The 25,073-nt window shown below is 38.2% G+C and overlaps 1 protein-coding gene across 1 annotated transcript in view; it reads left to right on the top strand.

The window, feature by feature from the left end:
- The first annotated feature begins 324 nt into the window (after window positions 1–324).
- The window catches only part of LOC128507244 (uncharacterized), a 32,002-nt gene continuing 7,253 nt past the window's right edge, over window positions 325–25,073 (top strand). Inside the window, exons 1-5 of the mRNA XM_053478017.1 lie at window positions 325–634; window positions 21,040–21,075; window positions 21,206–21,238; window positions 22,021–22,167; window positions 22,577–22,852. Of these exons, the coding sequence (XP_053333992.1) occupies window positions 325–634; window positions 21,040–21,075; window positions 21,206–21,238; window positions 22,021–22,167; window positions 22,577–22,852 (802 nt within the window). The remainder of the gene's footprint in view (window positions 635–21,039; window positions 21,076–21,205; window positions 21,239–22,020; window positions 22,168–22,576; window positions 22,853–25,073) is intronic.

The raw sequence follows: 25,073 nt of genomic DNA, 5'->3' as shown, positions 1-25,073 counted from the left end.
CTGCCTACGCTGCCTGGCCCACCTTGATCTGGCACTGCCTCATCAGTCGGGTTCACAGAAAGGAACCAGCACCATCTCCATTACCTGGCTGGCAGGACAACCCAGTGCTGCATCGGCCACCCGGCTCGGAGGACAACCCAGCGCTGCCTATGAGGCTCGATTTCCCAGAGCGACGCAGTGCTGCCTCCGCCGCCTGGCCCACCTTGATCCGGCACTGCCTCTTCAGCCAGGTCCATCAACGGATCCGGAACTGGCTCCACCATCCTGCGCTGACCTCAGGGCTCCACCAACGCTAGATCTCGACAGCGAGCAGGGCTGCCGCCGATGCTGGGCAACAAGGATAGATCGCTGCTGCATCTGCTGCCCGGCGTTGAGGAAGACCCAGTACTGCATCGGCCGCCCGGTTGGGAGGACGACTCAGTGCTGCCTTTGCTGCTTAGTATACGAGAGCAAGTCAGTGCGGCCTCCACCGCCCGGCCTACTCCAGCGATCCAGTGCTGCCTCAACTGCCTGGGTCTCATAAAGGGTCCAGCAGCTGCATCCGTGGCTCGACTACGGTGGCTATCCAGGTGCATGGCCCACCCTCCCACCCAGCTCAACGAACTAGATCGTCGACGTCGGGAGGTGGGCGAAGGTATTGCCGATAGCGCTCCAGAGGAGCGTCTTAAGGGGGGGGGGGTACTGTCAGGGACTGCCCCTAGAGGGCACTGTGGCCGTGGTTGTAGTCTTGTTAGAAGACCCAGTTTCCCAGAAGGCACCTCGGTCAGGTGATGATGAAGCTTCACCTGAGCCGAGGTGGCTCATTAGAGACGTTATAAAAGGTTGTTAGTTCTGGGAAACTGGGTCGAGCATTGAGACTGTCTAGTGGGCATTTGTTTTGTTTATTAGGAATTTATGTTTAAACTGGCTCGGAAGGCTTGGGCTCTGTTATATGTAGATATGTGTATTTACGTTAACTTGTGTATGATGTGAGTACTGTTTCTTGTGTCTTTTGTCCATTTGTTTCTTGGTTTTAAGTTATGTTGTGTTCTAAGCCTAAGTGTGCGTGTGTCGCTCGTAGAGCGTGAATGTATGGTATGTCGCTCGTAGGAGCGCAGGTGTGTGTCGCTCGTAAGGGCGTGAGTGTATGGTAGTACGCCGCTCTTAGGAGCATAGGTGTGCGTGTGTCGCTCGTAGAGCGTGAATGTGTGGTATGTCGCTCGTAGGAGCGCAGGTGTGTGTGACGCTCGTTAGAGAGTCTATGGTAGTACTCTGCTCTTAGGAGCATTGGTGTGCGTGTGTCGCTCGTAGAGCGTGAATATGTGGTACGCCACTCGTAAGAGCGCAGGTGTGCGTGTGTCGCTCTTTGGGGCGCACGAATGTGTACCAGGCTTGGAAGTCACTATGTACTGTATGTTTAGTTAGAAGTCTTTATGTACTGTATGTCTAGTTAGAAGTCTTTATGTACTGTATGTCTAGTCAGAAGTCTCTGTATGGTATGCTTAGTCCGAAGTCTCCATGTATGGTATGCTTAGTCAGAAGTCTTTATTTATGGTATGCTTAGTCCGAAGTCTTTATGTACTGTATGTTTAGTCCGAAGTCTTCATGTACTGTATGTTTAGTCCGAAGTCTTCATGTACTGTATGTTTAGTCTGAAGTCTCCATGTACTGTAAGTTTAGTCTGAAGTCTCCATGTACTGTAAGTTTAGTCTGAAGTCTTTATGTACTGTAAGTTTAGTCTGAAGTCTTTATGTACTGTAAGTTTAGTCTGAAGTCTTTATGTACTGTAAGTTTAGTCTGAAGTCTTAAGTACTGTATGTTTAGTCTGAAGTCGTCGTGAGTTGTAGAGAGCCTATGAGTTTATTAAGCCTCCGTAGCCGGTACATTGATTATTTAGTTTTGGGAAAGTTTTGTTTGTTTACGTGTTAATAAAAGACTGGTTATCTGACAAGAACCCTCTGCGTTTATGCCTGCCCTTTATCCGCCCACAGCGATGTAACATCAGCCTTTATACCAGAATCGTGACAATTTCACGTTTACTTTTATAACACCAGCAGAGGGAGAGAGAGAAACAGCTTCTCATCAGTGCATAGAAGGACTCTGGCAGGAGAATTTGTTCAGCATCTGGCTTGTGATTAGTCTTTAGTGATTTTTTATTTCTCTGTTAGTTTTATTTTATGGTTATAACCTCTAGACACAATAAGTAACCAAACTTCGGAAAATCTGTTAAGGAAGCCATGCGCAGCTGCCCCCTTGTAGATCCACTGTGGTGTCTGAACCACTGACCATCTAACCTGAGAGAGATTCTTCTGAAAAGAGGAAGAAATTATAATAGGAAACATGTAAAAAAATATATAGTTTTAGCGCCTTAAATTCACACTTCCTCTTTTTTTCTCATGCCAAGTGTAAGAACACAGAGAATGCTGAGACATTAGCACACACCACTGCTCACTCAGTCATTATAGAGACAGAATGGAGTTCAGTCCTCTCCCTGTGATGCTCTGTGAGTAAATGTTCTCTTCGTGTCTTCATTAGAGTGACAGGTGAACGTCTGAATGTCCTGAGTGATGAGCTTATTGTGTGATTAGGACATTGTGTGTACTTCAGCATGACTGCTCAGGTGGATCAGTGGATCCATATCTGTTATGAGAAGGGTTTAGTTTGATGTGTAACTACTCTCAGTAACTATGATAGTTCAACAGGTAAGAGTACAAGTAGAGTGAGTTTAAAACACAGGGTTTAAATAATCTAATAAGATAACATTAGATAAAAAATGAGAAAAACTAAAAGAAAACTTAGATAAATATAGATAAAGAGACTTTACTGTCATTGTAGTTATACAACAGATATTGTTCTTTAAGATAGATCGATAGATAGATACACTACCGTTCAAAAGTTTGGGGTCACTTTCTAACTCCATGATGGTTCCTGATTTTTATTTCTTTCTACATTGTAAAGGAATGCTGAAGGCGTCCAAAAATGCATTAATCTCCTTTGAACAGTTAATGGTGAGATGTTTCTGCTACTTCTGCTCTGTAAAGACTTCATAACGCCTCTAATCTGAGGTGCTGTTAATTGGTCATTTTTCAGGCTGATAACTCTAAATGAACTTCTCGTCTGCGGCAGAGGTAGGTTTTGGTCTCGCCCTCCTGGGACGGCCTTCATGAGAGCCAGTTTCATTATGGTGCTGGACGGATTTTGCAAATGCACTTGACAATACTGTTCTTGCAAGAACTATTACAGAAAGTCTGACCTCTGTGTCTTAAAATAACAACTAACTATTGTTTTTCTTGTTGTTACGTAATTACCTAATTCCATGTGTGTTATTTTATAGTTTTGAAATCCCCAGTATTGTTGTAGAATGTAGAAAATCTATTTACAAAAGTTGAACGAAACTATTCTGGTGACTGTTGTTTGTACTTTTACCAGTGGAAATCATGGTTGTGACTGACTGAAAGGTCTTTAGCTGCTGTGGTGGAGCCACTGGTGGTGTTTTCTGTAAGCAGAAAAGTTTAAACAAAACCATGTTAGCATTAACTAGACTAGGTTATACTAAGAAAGTGCATTAAAATATACATAAAACATTGTTACTATTATGGTCTGTGCACAAAAAACATAATACCAAACTACTGCACAACATTATTTAAATTATTATAAAAGAAGTCATTAATTATCTCAACATTTACAAAAGCAGCTGTGCAGTAACACACACATCTTTATAGTCCTGCTAACACACACAGGCCTGCTGTACTTCAACTTCTTTTTTTTTTGTAAGAGAAAGGGAAGAAGGCATTGAAATAAATGCAAGAGAAGGAAACCTGATGTCTAGCTACATGTTATCCCTGTAATATATGTCCAAATATGTATTTATAATCAAGCTGGTATGAGTAATTCTTACTAGCTACTGGAAAGTAGTGCTTACTAGTACTACTAGGTAGTACTCCTCCTATTATTGATAACATTATAGTAGAGTATAAGTGTAGCAGTATATGAATAGTGTAGTCAGTCGTATTTATTTTTTGGTGGTTTACTAATGATAATGTAATGCCATATAATGTACAGTGTTGTAAAAAAGTTAAAAATTTTACATTTTCCCATATTTCTCACTAAAGATCCCCAAACATATTTTAATATTACACAATGATGACCTGAGTAAATACACAATGCATTTTTAAATGATGATTTGACTTATTAAGGGAAAACATCTGTCCAAGCCTGACTGGCTCTATGTGGAAAAAGTAATTTGTGAGTTTTATTTAATTCTATGCCTTTGAAGTCATGCCACTCTCTGTATTTAATCGTCCACTGTGCAACTTTGCTCCGGAGACCTCCAGCACCTCGAGCTTAACTCCCTGTCTCGTTCTTATAATGTAAAGGAAGCCAGAAATCCAGTAAAGATGATTATTCTCCAGCTGTAAGATTTACTGTAGATGCATGACCATCACTGGCATACGTATTTACATATTTAAATGTCAAATTAGCATATATTTTCTTTTAGTGGGCCGATCACAATGAAACAAAGCCGATACTGTATGTCACCTCAAGCTCAACCAAATACACCTGTGAAAACCCCTGTGAAACAATTTGTTCAGTAGTTTTTTCGTGATGCATGCACAAACAAACAGACAAACACTAAAATTCAGCCACAGACTATTCACACGCCATTCACATGGCCATGGCTATTTGAAGTGCCTCTTACTGTAAGAGCTGCATTAGATGATGATGATGCAGTTCTTCACCATAAACAGAACAAAACCACATTTTCACACCTTCTGAAATACTGATGACCATGTGACATATTGACATTATTATTAGTGTGTGAATCATTCAGCACTGAGAGACGGGTACAAAAGTATGAAGCAAAAATCAATGGACTTCCCATTGACTTTTACTAATGATAAAGCACATACAGATTTTATTTCAGGGAAGAAAATCCCTGTACCACCCCTCCCCTATTATCAACCTGTTATCTTATTCATTCTTTAACTTTATGTCTATTTAACTAATGTTCTTTAAGTCTTAGTTACAACACCTTCATAAAGTGTGTCTTGTTTTAGAACAAGACAGATTAACCACTATGGAGTTTAAAAAAACATTCTCTCTCTGTCTGTCTTTCACATACATACATGCATAGTGTAGTGACTATATTCTATTTCTTTAAGAACACAGGAAGTGTTGGGGCTTTAGATCTCACACCACTGCTCTGTCAGTCAGTCATTATAGAGACAAGATGGAGTTCAGTCCTCTCCCTGTGATGCTCTGTGAGTAAATGTTCTCTTTGTGTCTTCATTAGAGTGAGTGTTGGGTATAAAGTTGTTCATCTGCAGTCTGAATGTCCTGAGTGATGAGCTCATTGTGTGATTAGGACATTGTGTGTACTTCAGCAATCTAATCTAATGAGATAACATTGGATGAAAAAATAAGAAAAACTAAAAGAAAAGATAGATAAATAAAGATAAAGAGACTTTACTGTCATTGTAGTGATACAACAAAAGTTGTTCTTTGTGATAGATAGATAGATAGATAGATAGATAGATAGATAGATAGATAGATAGATAGATAGATAGATAGATAGACAGATAAATTTTTTACAGAAGTTGTAACCATTGGAAATGACGGTGACTGACTAAAATGTCTTTAGCTGCTGTGGTGGAGCATCTGAGCAGAAAAGATTAAACAAAACCATGTTAGCATTAACTAGACTAAGTTATGCTGAGAAAGTGCATTAAAATATACATGAAACTTTACTATTATGGTTTGTGCACAAAAACATAATCCCAAACTACTGAACATTATTTAAATTATTATAAAAGTAGAAGGTCATTAATTATCTCAACATTTACAAAAGCAGCTGTGCAGTAACAAACAAATCTTTATAGTCCTGCTAACACACACAGGCCTGCTGTACTTCAACTTTTTTTTTTTCTGGCACTGTAAGAGAAAGGGAAGAAGGCATTGAAATGAATGCAATAGAGGGAACCTGACGTCTAGCTACGTGGTATCACTGTAATATATGTCCAAATATGTATTTATAATCAAGCTGGTATGAGTAATTCTTAGCTACTGCTATTATTGATAAGATAATAACATTATAGATAAGTGTAGAAGTATATGCATAGTATATTTAGTGGTTTACCAATGATGTTGTAATGCCATATAATGTACAGTGTTGTAAAAAAACTTTACATTTTCGCAAATTTCTCACTTAATATCATTAAACACATTTTAATATTACACAGTGTGTCATGGGTCGGGGAGGAGTTGAGGATCCAAGTGCAGAGAAAGTGCTTATAATTCCTGAAAAGAGCTCCACGGTGAGAACGTGGTACTGCAGTACCGGGGTGTGTGTGTACAGCGCGCGCAGCATCTATAATCGATGAACTCCGGGAATGCGGAAGTGCCGTGAGGCGCGCTCGCTGTTTTTTGTGAATGGGCTCTGTGGCGTGAAAGCGGAAGTGAGCGCTTGCTGTTTCTTTGAATAAACTCTGCGGCGGGAATGCGGAAGTGTGAGTTTATGGCGTTATATTTCTGCCACAATTCTGAGCGCGTGGTTTGACATTTTGAGAGCAGACAAAGCACTATATGCGCGTGCAATGTCTCCACTGCGCGCTCAACAGCTCGATTCTGCGCGTGCAGTTCCTCCCCTGCTCGCTCAACATGTTCTCCGCGCACGCGCGACTTCTCGATTCTGTGCGCGCTCGACTCTGTCTGCACGCGCGTGCGACATTTATTTTCTGTGCGCGCTCGACTCTGTCTGCACGCGCGTGCGACATTTATTTTCTGTGCGCGCTCGACTCTGCCTGTACGCTCGCTCAACTTTGTCCAGTGTTACAAAACTGCCACAAAACCAGCCAATCACAGACATCCACACACTACTTTAGCCAATGTCCCTGAAAAAAACAAATACATATATTTCTTTTTAATATTTCTGAGGTGAAAGAATGCTATCCTGGTAATATTATCTACATGTGCTTCAAATGAAAGGCTGGAATCTATAATCACACCGAGGTCTTTCACTGTTGCACTTGATGGAACAGAAAGGCCATCTAAAGTTACGGTGTGATCTAAAATTTTACTCCTAGCTGTATGCGTTCCTATGACTAGAACTTCTGTCTTATCCGGATTAAGCAGAAGGAAGTTAATTAGCATCCAATTTCTTATGTCCTGCACACATTGCTCAACTTCAGTAAGCTGTTTTTTCTCATCAGGTTTTGCTGAGACATATAACTGTGTATCGTCAGCATAACAATGAAAACTAATACCATGCTTACGGATTATGTTGCCCAGAGGAAGCATGTAAAGGGAAAAAAGCAGTGGACCTAAAACTGAGCCCTGCGGAACGCCAAACTCCACTAGAGAACATGCAGAATAATCACAATTTAAGTCTACATACTGTATTGATAACGATGGGTCAGATAGGATCTGAGCCAGGAGAGGGCTGTACCCTTAATTCCTACTACATTTTCTAATCTGTGAAGAAGAATAGCGTGATCAATGGTGTAAAAAGCTGCACTGAGGTCGAGTAATACAAGCATAGTTACACAACCCTGATCAGAGGCCAATAGGAGGTCATTTACTACTTTAACGAGTGCTGTCTCTGTGCTGTGATGAGGCCTAAATCCTGACTGATACAGTTCATGTATGCCATTTCTATGTAGATATGAGCATAGCTGTTTCGCTACTATCTTTTTCAGGATCTTAGAGATAAAGGGGAGGTTTGATATTGGCCTGTAACTGGACAGCTGACAGGGGTCGAGGTCAGGTTTCTGTAATGCAGCCAACATAATACTCAATATTAAAATTCCATTCGTTTCCTGTAAAATACTAATATTACAAATATTCCTTTCCAAACATTCTACTGCGTTGCCACAGGTTACTGACATCATCCTCGCGCATTTGAGTCATGGGCGTGGCTAAAAGGGATATATAGCTCCGACCGGAAACTAACAATGAAATGAATTGTTATACCTTTTGGATCGTTTTTCACGTCTAAAACTAATCCTTTCTGTAATACAAAAAGTTTTATTGTTGTACAGTAAGAGAAAAAAAAAAACGTTAGATTGATGTGCACATGCCCAATAGAGCTCGAGCTGTATTCCTTCTAGCCTTAACTGTAATAAACCCATAATCAAAATCAAATTCCAATTATTAAAAAAAATATAGTACCACAAGCTGTTCATAAAATGTTTAATGTAATTTTTATATTTTTGGAATACTATTAACTTTGTATTGGTTAAACATACCAAAAAAAGTTACAGAATTAGTCATTCAGAATGTTTTGAACTGAGTTGTTTTTCTGTAGTTTTACTAAAAGTGCATGAAAACTAAAAACACATTGCCTGATAAGGACAAATATGGTTCATAAAACACCACAATAAGGAGGAGGAGGAGTACAGTTTAGTAACCTTTGAAGTGGCACAAATTTAGTAAACAGACACATTTTAGACAATAAAACATTTATTTAGTTCCAAATGTGGAGGCAGAGCTGCTCCGTTTAAGAGCTTGTCTTCACAAGTTATCTGCTCATTCATTCATACTTGTCATGAATATAGTCCGGGGAACCGGATCTCACTCCCCCGGACTGTGATAGCACAGGTGTGACAATACTGTAGTAGCAGTCCATAGAACAAAATCCATCAAACTCTCTGTCAGAATTAAATGCTGTTAACACTCCTTTCCATCCGATGCCACAGTAATATGTGTCTGTCGACAACAATTAAACCAACAATTAAATGACGAAAATAAAGAAAAAAAATATTTATATTGACTAACTACACCAAGCCTTACCGCCGCCATGTTCTTCCACGCTAAAATAAAGGTACTTACATATAAATAAGATTAGCGCTGTTTGGCCAACGCAGAAGCTCCATTCATTAATTAGAAACCTTTCGGCACGCCCCTACTTTTTGGCACGCCCCCTACCTTTCGGCACGCTGATTGGCCAACGCAAAAGCTCCATTCACCCACCAGTTCCTTTTGACATGCCCCCTATCTTTTGGCAGGCCCAACCTTTCGGCACGCCTAGTTGCTCCAGCCTGCAGTTATCCCTACTTATTTGGAGCGATGAATGAGGCGGTGAAAAGCAAGGAGCGGGACGGAATTTGGAGCAGAAGTGAACAGGTGATCATGACCTACTGAACTGAGTAAATAAAAAATGCAGTATTTAAATGATGATTTTATTTATTAAGGGAAAAAAGCTGCCCAAGTCTGACTGGCTCTATGTGGAAAAAGTGATTCGTGATTTTTATTTATTCTATGCCTTTGTAGTCATGCCAATCTCTGTATTTAATCGTCCTCCAGCACCTCGAGCTAACCTCCCTGCCTCGTTCTTATAATGGGGAGGAAGCCCGAGATCCAGTTAAGATGAATATTCTCCAGCTGTGCGATTTAGATGCATGACCATCACTGGTTATGTATTTACATATTTACATTTCAAATTAGCATATTTTCTTTTCCAGTGGGCCGATCGCAATGAAACAAAGCCTAGATTGTATGTTACATCAAGCTCAGCCAAATACACCTGTAAATCCCCCTGTGAAACAATTTGTTCTTTGTTTGTGCATGCATCACGCAAAAACTAACAGACAAACACTAAAATTCAGCCACACGCCATTCACATGGCCAGGGCTATATGAAGTGGCTCCTACTGTAAGTGCTGCATTAGATGCTGATGCAGTTCTTCAACATACTGTAAACAGAACAAAACCAACAGGTACTGTAAGCGTAGAAGTATAGCAAGTTTAAAACACAGGGTTTAAATAATCTAATGAGTGTAAACAAGTTTGTATTGTTGGAATCTGTACCTGATCTTCTGTGTCCTGCTGTCATCTGCTGCTCAGTGACAACCTCTTATTATTATTTGATCTGCTAAAAGAAAATGACTGTATAATGTTTGCACATCCATTTATGGAAGTATTGTGCAATGCAAGCTTTTGAATATATTTCAGCTTTTGTGGTGTTCTTTGTGAACCGAAAAATGTTAACAAAACCATATTAGCCATGTTAACCATGTGAGAAAATTCATGGCATTTATTCAAGAAAAACACAAACAAAACAAACCAAGTGGAAAGAAAGATCATTTTAAATAGGTAAATTTTATATTTAACAGTATACATGGCCAAGGTTGAAACCACAAAACTGAAAATAAGAATTCTCCAAAAGTGGAATTCTCCAGAAGTGAAAGGGTCATGTTGTGGATGAGACATGATCATTAGAGTAATAACCCTGGCAATCTAGTCAATGGCTGAAGTGAACCACAGCCCATTTCCAAAGGATTTAGGCCGAGTTAAATAAACCAATCAGTTAAGGCTGCTGTCAAACCAAAAAAAAAAAACATGAAGCCAGGAGTCCTATTACATCACCATTAGCAAAACATTTGAAAGTACAGTTACTGTATGGAGGTATAGACTTTGAGTTTTTAGTAAAAAAAAAAAAAAAAAGTTTCAAACTAAACCACAACTAAAGCAGCAACTAAATATTAAAATCAGAGCTTCATATGGACAGGAAGAAGAGGCATTCAGACTTGTCAAAATATAATCATCAGCTAGGGTGTGTGCATGCGCATTAACGTTTTGTGTAATATCATACCGGGCACTCAACTCACTCAAGTTTTCCTTGCAGTTAAAGTGGCAATATACAGTATGATGTACAAAACACACGCATACAGAGTGATGAAATAAAGAACATATATATTATCTCACGAAATTTTCCCCATGCCACGCCACAGCATGATTCTCGTCTGTTTTTGCCAGAAACTTCTGTTTAAAAGCACTGGTTTAAACATTTAGGTAGCACTTGTTTCATAAACATTTATATTTTATTTTACACAACCATGTAAAACGAGTATTAATTCTAGGTTAAAACACAAGTCAAGCTGCTCTGCAACTGAAACACTCCCAGTGGGTCATGAAGCCAGGCTGTAGATGGAAGAAAACTGCAATGAGAGGGTTATTTACACTGTAAACCCTAATGTTGTCTTTACTTATACAATCAAGTAAGGTTGACTAAAAATTACTTAAAATTTTGCATTTTGGACCCATCACTTAAAAATATAAGTTCATTTAACTTATTTACCATCAAAATGCATAAACTTAAGATTTCAAGTGTTGTGAGCTCAAAATCATGATTAATCCTTTGGGGGAAAAAACATTTTCAAAAGGTCAATTTTCACAAATGTGAATGTGGCGTGGGCGGGGCGGCGGCTGACGACCAGCATGCTTTGCGGTGATGTCGGTGTGTTCACCATGTTGGGAAAGGGTGTTTGGGTTAGTGGCTTCGGCCCTGTTTGTGTGTGTGGGGGTAAGGGGTGACGTGTGAAATGTCCTCCGGTTCATGCTAAGGCTGAATTGGATGGTGGTTCCTGTGTGAATGTGCTGCTCCTGCCGTAAGTGCTGTGTGCCTAATAAAGTACTGTCCAACATTCTTTCGGGTGGAAAATTGTGGCATTTTGTCAATAAAAAAAAATCTAAGCTTAAAAATGCTGTTCATTATTTCATTTCAGTTCGGTGTGCACAAAGCTTGCAGTCAAATATAAGAACGTTGTTTAACAGGTTTAAGTTAAATTTTCATGTTGAGTTGACTTAAATAGATAAGTACACTTAAAAAAAATGTATACCAAGTGAACGCAATTTTTTTAATACATTAAATAAGTGCTAAGTTTGTTGAACTGAATAATTTAAGTACAGTCTACAAAACCGCCAAGTTAAATAAACTTAAATATGCAAGTTTTGGAGGATTCCATTACTCAATTAAATTGAGGCAACGAGTTTACTCAATCAATTTAGTCCAATTAACTTATTAGGGTTTTCAGTGTAACATGTTAAAATCATCAGAATCATTATAGGAAATATTATCATTTATGTAGGCCAACAGTCACAGTCATGGTAACCTGCTTTTTTGTGTGGTAGTACCACTGTTGGCCACTAAATCTTTCTTTTTTAATCGCTATAGAAAAAGTGAGTCTAGAATCTGGCAATAGTCATTTATCTGCTTTATGTCATTTTGGTTGCAAAGAATTGAAAAAAATTCAACTCTTGAAAACATATTTACCACTGGTTTTTAGCTTTTTTGAGGGGTAGGTTATATTAAATTCAATTTCATTCGAATTTATTTATAAAGCGTTTTTAACAATGTTCATTGTCTCAAAGCAGCTTCACAAAAATGGAAGAACTGTGAAAAAAGAAAAGAAAAAGTTGAGTCTACTTTTAAACTGGGAAACTGTGTCTGAGCCCCGAACACTGTCTGGAAGGCTATTCCAAAGCTTTGGAGAAAAATATAAAAATGCACTACCCCCTTTTGTGGATTTTGAAATTCTGGGAATTACCAGTATAGTTGAGCTTAAAAGCAGTATTGCAATAATGTAAGAAATTATATGAAACAAAGTTAGAAAAATTAAGTTGTATTATTTTTGCATTAAAAATAAAGTCATTTCTTTAGCACTAATGTAATGATGCTGGATTTACACAAAGTCACATAAATTGTTTACAAATATAAAAAAAAAAAAAGAATAATTAAATTGTGGGACACAAAAAAAGGCATTTACTTCCATACTAAATAAGACATGTCACAAATTGTTTACAAGCACTGTAACAACAGGTAAAATGTTTTCTGAGCATTTTTATAGTACATGTGCTATAAGTTGCATATGCGTGATAAACCAACTTATATTTTACTTTTAACTTTGTTAATGTGCTTCAGTTGTGTGCTCAGCTCATGGGTGAAAAACAAATCCCTGTATAACCTCAGTATTTGGAAAAAAGCTATTTCTGGATTGGTGGTTGTTATTGCTTTCAATTATTTATTTTTTTTATATTGAAGCAGTGTGGCCAGGGTGAGATGGTATTTCCAGTGCAGCATTTTGTTTTGGGCAGAGTGCTGATGTTTGGAGAAGGAAGATCATAGTCAGTGATCATTCAAATGAGCAGATTATGTGCAGCCACAGTCTGCCGGGGAATCTTGGCTTGGAGACAATCTGCTACAGTGGTGTTAGATGCTAATTTAATTTCCATATGTTGCAGGTTATTAAGGTTAATTATGCTGATATGCTTAACACATTGTGTGTCTAATTTAATTGCCTCTAAATCTTTCCATAGAATTAATCTTTTTCATTCTTTTTTGTTTTTGTTCCCTTTTTAGTGTTGATTTTACTTACATCAGTGTCACAGGCTCAAGGTAAGATACAGACGTGTAAAGAGTACCTGAAAACTTTTAATTAAAAGTACAGATACCTTACTGTAAAAATGACTCCATTACAAGTTACAAGTCACCAATTCCAATAAGACTTAAAGTATCTGATTTTAAAAGAACTTATGTATTTTACTCGTACTGAATGTAGGCCCAAAGAGGTTTTATTTCCCAATATAGAAATGAAATTGAACACTTCAATATTTCAAAATGGCAGAACAAAAGTCCGTCTCAGTCAAACTCAAATGTTCAAAAAAGGCACAAGTAAAAGATATTTTTTCCTCAAAAAAAATAAAATAAAATAAATTAATTCAGAGCGGACTTTGATTTGATTTACCTTTCAGTCTTAGAAGGGTGCAATATTTTATTCAACTTTAACAAAATCTGGTTCTCAAAGTTCTTGGAACTTATTCTAGTTCTTTTTGGACTGAAAATGAGGACAGCACTGCTAAAAAGTCACTCGCAAGCAGCAGATGCAGGTGGGGGGGATGCAGGTTAAGCTTTAATGACAACTTCAACAGAGGTGGGAAGGTTTTCAGGACACCCATGTTGTCACCAGCACATGTCGGATAGCCATCAAGCACTGCTGGGCTTTGTTGTGCCCGAGATGTCTTCAGTGGCTTGAAAAAAATCCTCTTCCTCTAATGAAGTGGAATCATTTGTAAGCTGAGAGTTCTCCTCCATATTTCCCTTTATGAAGTCAAGGCCTTCAAAACAATACAATACACATTTGGAAATGTTTCTGCAACAATTTAAAAATTAATTCAAAAGCATTTTTAGTACTTTTAAAATTAAGCATATATGCACTTATTCAGTTTAAAATACATTATCTCAGCATTCCACAAAGTTCCCAAAAAATTCACACATTACTGATAAAGGATATAGAATATTGCCTAATGTCCCAAATTATATACAGAGAATATATATAGAACACCCATTATTCCATCGAAATGTTTAAATTAGTTCTAAAATCAGTTTGCAATTAATTAAAAAAGAAAGAAAGAAAAAAAATCTATATTAATTAGCATGTCACTGCTCTTCATTTAGTTTTATATGCCTGTGTCAACAAACCAAGTTTGAGAATGGCAGCATCAGTTGTCCAATAAGTTTTAAACTTTGGAAGCAGGACTGCGGCCGCAATCAGCTCAGGATCATTGACCACGTCACCGAAGAGCTTATTTACACATGGAAGGATTGCATCTACCAGGTTCTTGCGGAGTTTTATGGATATCTTGGCTTGTTTTAGTTTGGAAACCATGACGTTGAGTGTTGGTACAAGCCAGTCCATATGCATATTGGTTTCTCCTTGGAAGATATTAATCGCTTTGGCAACAGGGACCATAGCCGTGACATATTCCCCAAGAAAGGCCTTTTCTGCAGAAGTGAAACTATGAAAGAAAAACCTTGTTTAAGACTATTTAAAGTAACTGATTATAGAAAAATATAGATGCTACTTATTTAGGATATAAATGTTTCATAGGATAGTAGAACAATTTGCATTGATTTGTAATGATTTGCTGCTCCGGTTTCCTATTTTTTAAGCAATCATAAAAAAAAAAAAATATATTCATCATTTCATCTGACAATTCAGGATGCCTTGATGGCATACAAATATTAAATTTTGCTGGTGGAAAAAGGCATAAAGTCTCTGAAAGAAACTTTAAAAGAAAACGCACAGCATCATTACTGTACATTATAACATTACTCATGGGGATTTTGAATTCCGCACAGAGAATCCGGAAAACATCATCTCCCTTTTCCATCATGATCTTCAGGATCCTTTCCACTGAAAGAAACAGAGTTCCATCGTGTGGCATTTGGACGAATTAAGCGCATACTACATTCCTCTTCCATCATCTCCACAGCCTTGTTGGACCAGCCACTTTTGTTCCACAAAGCCCAACATTTGGAGAAGGACAATCTTGATTTTTGTATGCAGTGTCAACACCCACAGTGGAAACCAAGTTCAGAAGATGGCAAGCACAACGTTGGTTCTTGGGCAAATGAAATTCAAGATCATACTTTGCTAGAATTTCAGCAACCTCAACATATTCAATCTCCTCACAGTTCTCCTCATCTTCAGTGCCAGATTCATCTTCTGATGGGGTTGCTGTTGCCTGTTCTGTGTTGCTGCCATGTATGTTTTCACCTCCATAGACATGAAAGGCTTTCAAAAAATTTGATCCATTGTCTATTGTTATACAGATAACTTTTTCATGAATCTTAAATTTAGAATGTATGTCATGTATCGCAGCTGCAAGTACATCAAACGTGTGTGACCCCTTTAATTCTCGACAGGCAAGTGCCGCAGAGCTTCGCTGTAGATTGTCTCGGTCAATCCAGTGCGCTGTCATACCTATAAAGCTGCGCCGCCTTGAATTTCAGCAATAAGTAGTTGTGTCAGTACAGATGTATTCCACCCTGCTCATTGCTTCTGTTGCACTTTTCTTCATTCCTCCTGCAGCTTTCTCTATCTTGGTACAGATGGTTAATCTTGATCGTACAGTAGAGTTAGGCTGCAGGTCATGAATCAGGTCCTTAAATTCATCTTTTTCAACCACGCTAAAAGGTTGGAGACCTTATACAATGAATCGAAGTATAGCTTTTATATCAACGGTTGCTTGAGAAATGATCTCGATCTCTCCAATTTTTAGTTGTTTCATTAGGGGCTCCATATTTTTGCTCACATTCTTCCTCTCCTGAGCGATCGAGGTCAGGTTAGAGTAGTTTTTCAAGTGATTAGGATGTTTTCTCTTTATTTAAATTAAACAAAGAGGAGCAGTATTATTTTTCAACTCGGTAAACTACGTACAATTTAATGAAAAAATACATCACAAACTCACAGCTCAATACACATGATGCAAAATTTATAATTTCAATGATACATTAGTTACATTGCACTAAAATTTTTAAAATTCAAATATAGTCATGTCATGTCTTGCATGTTGGTAAGGAGAATGCAAATGCAGGGTGAAAGTATACTGATTTTTATTTACTAACTTCACAGAAACAAAAAATAAACAAGGCAACATGTTGAACGTCTCCACAGGTTCGGTCTGCAGGCGGGCTAATATTAATAAACAGAAAAGAAAAAAAAAACAAGAAACAAGTCTCTCTTGACCTTGAGATGAACACAGAGCTGATATTCTCCTCAGCCTTTCCTTAGTTCTTAGAGAAGGACCCAAACTCTAATTCGCCCGCACCTGCAGACACAGCTCAGTCCTGGGAGGAACGTAAACACAAACACAAACACAAACGATGGTAGCGAGACAAACACGAGGGTGCACAACAGTGAAGAGACAAAGTGGTACGGGGTTGACTGGAATATATAGGGAGACACACAAGGTAGACACAGGTGTACTCAAGTTGGTGCAAACAGAAATCAACGGGAAACCAATACACACGTAGACACACTAGGGGGAGGCAAAGAGGCGACTCAGTGATCCGGTGAGCCAGATCTTATTCCCCAGGGCTGAGACGTCGTTTTATTAAAACACCCCCCTCCCATTATTTTAATTAAATACCCTCGGTTAACTATAATTAACCATGGTCAACAGAATTCTGTGAAGGATGGAAGCATAAGATAAACGGATAAAACAGAGATTTTTATTTTAGATTTAATTAAAACCCTGTTTTACACCAGCAGCAACTTACAAATGAGGTCTCAATTTGAAAAGATGTACAAAACATAAAACACCACAAATAAGTATTAATCATGGAAAAAAAATTAACACCAACAGAAAGTTTTGTACTTTATAACTGTCCGTTATGACTTTTAAATATGACCGTTAGAGACGGTTGGTCAGGAAACTCCTGAAGTCAGATGCAGACAGGACACTTTCACTCACAAACTCCTGTGAAAAAATACAGAGATAGATTCAATTAAAATTCATGATACTTAATTTATCAAATGAACAATATTTATACTTTGTTCCTCTCGCTTCACAACTCATGAGAACAGACCGAAACCAGAACCGAACCGCAGATTAAGCACGCGCATATAACCGTCGGTATTTTAAGTGTGATTAAAAATACAAGAAATAGCTCAAACCAAAATAACGTGACTAAACATCGCTAAACAGCAGGTGACATTTATGTTCAGTATTTTGTTTCTATTTAGAAAGATGGGAATTTAATTCCTGCTTACCTTTTCCACACGCCCGCCAAACGTTTGTCTTCTCAACAAATTGTGTTCTCTTCTCGCGATGTTTGCTCTTATAGTTGATGCTGCAGCTTCCCGTTCGCATACCAGGAAATTTCGGATGATAAAGATACGTCGTATAGGCGTTGTATAGATGTAAAGACGATGTATATTTTGACAGCTCAAACAGGCAATTTACAGACGATCAAAATAAGACTATAAAAAAAAGAACGAAATGTTTACCAGATGATACGCTCTTTAGCAGACATCTTCGTGACGTACCTGTGCTATCTGGGTTCAGCATCCTGCAGATGGCGATATCGCTTCTTTCGCCCAAGCAATTAGCCATGGCAGATAAAGATGCCGACTTGTCGCGCACAATCACAATGTAATGAGCAACGGTAAGTGTCCGTTCAAATGTACTGGAGTAAAGAGTACATACAGTCAATCAAAAATGTAGTCAAGTAGAGAGTAAAAGTTGCTTATATTTTTGATACTCAGTACAATTACAAAGTAGACAAAAAATACTTAAGTACAGTAACGAAGTCCATTTACTAAAATACTTTACACCACTGGTAAGATATACTGTAGCTGTTGAGTCACCACCACACTGACAACAGAATTTTACTTTTAATCAAATAAGTTGTAATGTGTTAATGCTTCTGTTCATCTCTGTCCTACTGGGAATCATTTTATTGAAACAATTTTTTTTTTCAGGGAGTCCTAAGACTGTGTTGTCCATAAAGCCTGGTACACATGTGTACAGTGGAGAAAGAGTTATTTTTAGATGTGACACACATGAAGGAGGAGCCACTGAGTGGACATACAGCTGGTATAAAAATAATGAGACATTAGATCAAGACATATTCAATAAAGAATACATATTCCGCAGATACCACAGATTTTACAGATTTAACAGATTCCTCAGAGACTATAGAGATCGCACAATGTGGGAGTTTATTATCTGGCCTGTTAATGAGTCCGACAGTGGTAACTACACATGCAGAGGACGATATGGCTCTCAGATGTCGGCGATTAGTGATGTTCTTACACTGACTGTATCAGGTGAGTCTTGGATTTTATAATCTTATGCCTACCATCTATTTGTGAGTTATGATGCATGATAAATGTATATAATAAGCATTTAGAATGATGCAATAATGATATGTAATGTAATACATCAGAGTTTAACATGAGCAATATCATTCAGATTCAGAACACAACACAGAGCCAGGTGTTGTGCTGAATCCCTACTCCGTTGAATTTAATTTTAATTTTGTCACAATCAAAAGTATGGAAATGTGAATAAAATGTTAGATAATGTATGAATCAAAATGGCCAGGGCCCAGTTTCCTGAAAGCTTCTTATCACTAAGTATCTCTTAGGTAAGTCACACGTTCGTAAGGTTGGTCTGGACCAACCCTTACTCATTCTTAGCGTAGTTTCAGCTCAAGACGCTAGTCGCCGCTACTGAGCAGCAGTCTTTATAAATCAGCGGTGTATGGAAGCATATTATGGCACGTTATCAAAGTCGTATTCTTTTTTGTCTTTCGGCTGTTCCCTTTCAGGGGTCGCCACAGCGAATCATCTGCCCCCATCTAACCCTATCCTCTGCATCCTCTTCTCTCACACCAACTTACTTCATGTCCTCTCTCACTGCATCCATAAATCTCCTCTTTGGTCTTCCTCTAGACCTCCTGCCTGGCAGTTCCAACCTCAGCATCCTTCTACCGATATATTCACCATCTCTCCTCTGAACACGTCCAAACCACCTCAATCTGGCCTCTCTGACTTTATCTCCAAAACATCTAATGTGGGTTGTCCCTCTGATGAACTCATTCTTAATCCTATCCATCCTTGTCACTCCCAAGGAGAACCTCAACATCTTCAGCTCTGCTACCTCCAACTCTGTCTCCTGTCTTCTCTTCAGTGCCACTGTCTCTAAGCCTTAGAGCATCGCTGGTCTCACCACTGTCCTGTACACCTTTCTTTCATTCTCGCTGATACTCTTTCATCGCACAACAGACCTGACACTTTTCTCCACCTTTTCCAACCTGCCTGTACCCGCCTCTTCACCTCCTTTCCACACTCTCCATTGCTCTGGAACATTGATCCTAAGTACTTAAAGTCCTGCACCTTCTTTACGTCTGCTCCCTGAAGCCTCACTGTTCCTCTTGGGTTCCTCTCATTCACACACATGTATTCCGTCTTGCTGCAGATAACCTTTATTCCTCTGCTTTTCAGAGCGTACCTCCACCTCTCCAAATTTTCCTCGACCTGTTCCCTGCTCTCGCTACAAAGCACAATGTCATCTGCAAACATCATAGTCCATGGAGACTTCTGTCCAACCTCATCTGTCAACCTGTCCATCACCAAAGCAAACAAAAAGGGGCTCAGAGCCGATCCTTGATGCGGACCCACCTCCACCTTGAACTCTTCTGTCACACCTACAGCACATCTCACCACCATCAAAGTTGTATTAATGATGGAATATACTGTAGGCCTGTTTAAGAATTTTATTTAATTTGATATCAGAACTAATAGAGTGACTTTTAATTAGCCTATTTCATAATGTGACTAATGCATTAAAATTGGCAATCACTTTTAATATTAAACAGGTGGCAAACAATTTGACAGCGATACAGCATGTTGCTGTGCTAAACCGAAGACGGCGCCGTCCGCGGAGCCGTGTGGTTCATGCCAATTTTTCCTTTAGGCAAAACTTTAGCCCTTTTCATATTTTGCCTGAGGTGGCTATTTAAAAAAAAAAAAGGTTTCGCCTTGCAACAGATTATGGAGCTTCTTGACCTGCTCAGACCTGCACTTGCCAGGCCAATGTGTCGTACTTATGCTCTATGTCCCGATGTCCAGCTGCTTGCTGCTTTTTGTTTAAAATATCATCCATGACTGAATGGACTTTTCTTTTGACATGTTTTATTTTATGATGAAATTTGATTTAGTTAAATGACAAAATTATTTATCCTGGGAGGCGCATAACCCCGTTAAAAGCGGAGCTGCGTTGTGTGCAACTTAGGGACAGCGTAAAAATTACATGCACTCTATGAAAATGTAGAAAACTGCAAGTACAATCAGTCATTAAGGGATATTGGCTTACACAGCTCTACTGCAGCTCGTGTATGCATAATCATTTATTTTTTTAAACAATAATTAATTAAATAAGAAATCCATTCCACTTTTCCCCATAATTTTTCCAATCCATCACAGGGCACACACACAAACAAATACACAGACACACACACACACACACACACACACACTCACACACACACACACACCCACACACACACACTCCCTCTCACAACACAAACACACACGATTTTTGGAAATGGCAATTAGTCCAACCTGCATGTCTTTGGACTGCGGGAGGAAACTGTAGTACCCGGAGGAAACCCACCAAGCATGGTGAGAACATGTGTTACAATTCTGGCTCGGGGAAGCAACATCAAGGACAAAACACGGGTTTGCCAATCAAAAAAAAATTATTAACTTATAATGACAAAAATAAAAAAGAACACTAGTGGAAAAACCGCTGCTGCAGTGCTAATAGCAAGCCAGAGAGAGTGTAAGAGAGATAGTGAGAGCCAGTCCAGGGATTTAAAATGGCTCCCCTTTAGGTGCCATCAATCAACAGCTGATTGCAGGTCATCATCAGACTCAATAATCATCAGGTTTTTCATGTTTTTATCATGTTCTGTTTCTGTATTTTATTTGTTTAGTGCTCATTTCACCTACCCCGGTGTCACATGCTCAAGGTGAGATATATCTGCTGAGTTACCACTGTCTTATTAATTAATTTGTAGTGTTCAAATGCCTTTAACATTGGAAATTATTTTATAGTCTATATTGTTAAGTGTAACAGATTTATTTTTTGTTTTTTTTTAGGCAGTCCTAAAGCTGTGTTGTCCATAAAGCCGGGTACACATGTGTACATTGGAGAGAGAGTTATTTTCAGATGTGACATACATGGGGGAGCAGACACTGAGTGGACATACAGCTGGTATAAGAATAATGAGACATTAGATATATCTGATAGATACTACAGATTCAGCACATTCTTCAGAGACTACAGAGATCACACAGCGCAGGAGTTCATTATCTGGCCTGTTAGATCCTCCAACAGTTGTAACTACACATGCAGAGGAGAGAGACATGGCTCTCAAAGCTCAGAGATCAGCGATGCTGTTACACTGATTGTATCAAGTGAGTCTTGAATTTTATAGGCATATGCTTAAAGTATATTTGAGGGACTAAAACTGCATGCTAAATATGTTCTATAAGCGGTAAACCAAGGAAATCACCTTTACCAAGGAAATCAAATAACCCTAGTAATCAACTTAAATAAGGCACCCAGGTGCGTTCACTCGACAAGCAAGAGGCATGGGTTTTGTACATGAACATGTTTATTTCCTCACAAACAATAATACAAAAAAAATCTGCAGTTCAAAAGATACATACAGCAATGCTAATAGTAGTTGCAATTACACCATCAAGTGTGTGCTACACTAAGCAGCATATCAACAAAAGACTGAAAAATTATTATAAATAATAATAAATTATTATAAGTAATAATTAATAATAATAAATTATAAATTACACATCTTCCTTGGTCTTAAAGGTTGGTACCAATACACTTCTCCTCCATTTCTGTGTATATTGTTAATGTACTGATTTATAATTTTGCATTTCCTGTGTAACAGAGAGACCAGAGGCAGTACTGAGTGTATCTCCACAGAGCTGGCTGACTGAAGGAGACTCAGTGACTCTAAGCTGTGAGGTTACAGACTCCTCTACAGGCTGGACATTCAGCTGGTACACAGAGGACAGAGAAATAAGAGACAGTCATGGTGAAATCATGTCTGGAGACTTCTACCACATTAGTTTCACAACTTTTAATCACACAGGAGTTTATAGGTGCAGAGCAGAATATGGAGACTCATCTTTGAGATTTTTATCCAATTATCAGCCAGTATGGATCAATGGTGAGGGAAAATAACACTGTGTTGGAGTGTTGAATGTGTAAGTTAAATATCAGATATGGGGGAATTATAGTTCTGATATTATTTGATGTAAAAATCTTTATATTCACCCTCCTGAGTGAGGAAAGTTTAAGACAGTTGAATAACCCTAATTACTGCTAGAGGACTAGTCTCATTCAGAGAGCTGATGAAAATGAGGTATAAATGTGTTCAGTGCAAACGATTTAATAAAAACAATCATGATAACACATATGAATTATAATGTTCTGTGTTTAAGGTGAATCTCCTCCAGTCTCTCTGACCATCAATCCCAGCAGAACACAACACTTTACTGGTGACTCTCTCACACTGAGCTGTGAGGACCAGAGTAACTCTACTGGATGGACAGTGAGACGATACACACACAGTGAGAGAGTGTTAGACTGGTCAAGGTGGAGATCAGTTACAGGATCTACATGTAATATCAGCTCCCTCTCCATATACGACGCTGGAGTTTACTGGTGTAAGTCTGAATCTGGTGAAAACAGAAATCCTGTCAACATCACAGTGCATGGTGAGTCTAAAATACCGTATTCTACAAAAAGTCATACATAATAATTTACCATGTGTGATTTTATGCATATTATTCTCTGTTTGATCTGTAACAAAACATTACATTTTAAAACCAATTACAGTATATAGTCTGGGGAAGAACAGGAGAGCCAGGTTAAGTGATGATCATCCTACTCACCAAACTGATGATCCCCGGCCCTTTTATAGGCAGCCGATAACAGCAGGACAGTATACAGTAACAAGTTGCCGGCTGTAGCGAGTTAGGGTGCCGCGCCCCTTCCCCAGGTCTAGGGGAGCTGTCCGCAGTGCTGAATGCACGCTGTGTTTCTCTTGCCAAGCGTGGCGCTGTCAGACTGTATAAGGCACTGCCTTTATGCCCGCTGCCACAGAAGCTGTTACATAAAGCTGATCTTTAACAATCAGTTGCTGATCTTTAACAATCAGTTGTCTTAAAAAAAAATTTCCTTGATATAATTTCTTGCTCAATGCTTGCTTCCTGGACATTATAAATATTTTAATACTATATTGCGTATTTATGTTACCACAAATACAACTGCAGGCTGATGTATACAATGTGACAAAACTGTGGGGGATGCAATTATAACTTGTATGGAGGGGTGTCACTGCTTCAGTCCAAGTGTCAATTTCTTTATAGAAGCACATACATAGTTGGTACACTCAAAAAAATGAACATGGCTACCTGTTACATGTACTAAAATGTAATATGTATTTTGTACATAATAATTTCATGTTTCCAAGATGAACAAATTATTTTGTATTTACATGAAATTCAACAACTTAACATGTATTAGATTTAATCATGTTGAGATAAACCAAAGAGATCTTGTCGCTATGAAAACAAATAGCAAAACCGGAAATAGCAAAACCGGAAATATCGCGAGAAGAGAACACAGCGTGTTGAGAAGACAAACGTTTGGCGGGCGTGTGGAAAAGGTAAGCAGGAATTAATTCCCATCTTTCTAAATAGAAACGAAATACTGAACATAAATGTCACCTGCTGTTTAGCGATGTTTAGTCACGTTATTTTGGTTTAAGCTATTTCTTGTATTTTTAATCACACTTAAAATACCGACGGTTATATGCGCGTGCTTAATCTGCGGTTCGGTTCTGGTTTCGGTCTGTTCTCATGAGTTGTGAAGCGAGAGGAAGAAAGTATAAATATTGTTTATTTGATAAATTAAGTATCATGAATTTTAATTGAATCTATCTCTGTATTTTTTCACAGGAGTTTGTGAGTGAAAGTGTCCTGTCTGCATCTGACTTCAGGAGTTTCCTGACCAACCGTCTCTAACGGTCATATTTAAGTCATAACGAACAGTTATAAAGTACAAAACTTTCTGTTGGTGTTTAATTGTTTTTCTATGATTAATACTTATTTGTGGTGTTTTATGTTTTGTACATCTTTTTAAATTCAGACCTCATTTGTAAGTTGCTGCTGGTGTAAAATAAAAATCTCTGTTTTATCCTGTTTGTCTTATGATTCCTTCCTTCACAGAATTCTGTTGACCAGGGCTTGAAATTTAAATTTACTTGAGTTAGATCAACTTAATTTACAACTGAAAAATGTGTTGTACCAACGCTATTCATTTATGTTAACAGTATTAAATTATGTTGGACGCAGCTGTAGTAAATAAGTTAAATGAACCTAATAAAATTAATCTGACTGAACCTAAGAACATTAAGTTGGGCCAACAAAATTGCTTAATGCTGAAAGAAAGCCATTAAATCAGGTGGAAATTCTTTCCATAATTTAATTACGTTCATTCAACAAGTTATTTTTTTGAGTGTAGTTTGGTTCATGAGTACCTGATGATGGTCTTTAATTAAAAACGCAAAAAGTGTTTCAATAAAAACTGTTTTCATTTAACAAATGTGTGATTTGTGCTGTTAGGGTTATTAGTGATATAAAATTACCACAAATCTTGCTTGTACTCTTAATTATGGCTGTTTCATTTTCTTTCTTTCTTTCCTACTTTCTTCCTTTTTTTTTTCTTTCTTTTTTTTGTCTAAAATTTTTTTCTCAAAAGAAGCAGGTGAAAATATTTGTGGGTAGAATCTTTAAAAATGACCATGGTTATTTTATGGATATTTTATGGTTATTTATTCTTGTTCACACTGCATATTTATTTAATTAAAAACGAAGTACTTGTTGTGCCAGAAAGAGCTGTTGTACTATTGAAATAAAAATTGTGGATTTTTAT

This window comes from Clarias gariepinus, chromosome 1 (assembly GCF_024256425.1).
Source record: "Clarias gariepinus isolate MV-2021 ecotype Netherlands chromosome 1, CGAR_prim_01v2, whole genome shotgun sequence".
In the NCBI taxonomy this organism is placed as follows: domain Eukaryota; kingdom Metazoa; phylum Chordata; class Actinopteri; order Siluriformes; family Clariidae; genus Clarias; species Clarias gariepinus.
This window is presented reverse-complemented; position numbering and strand designations above follow the sequence as displayed.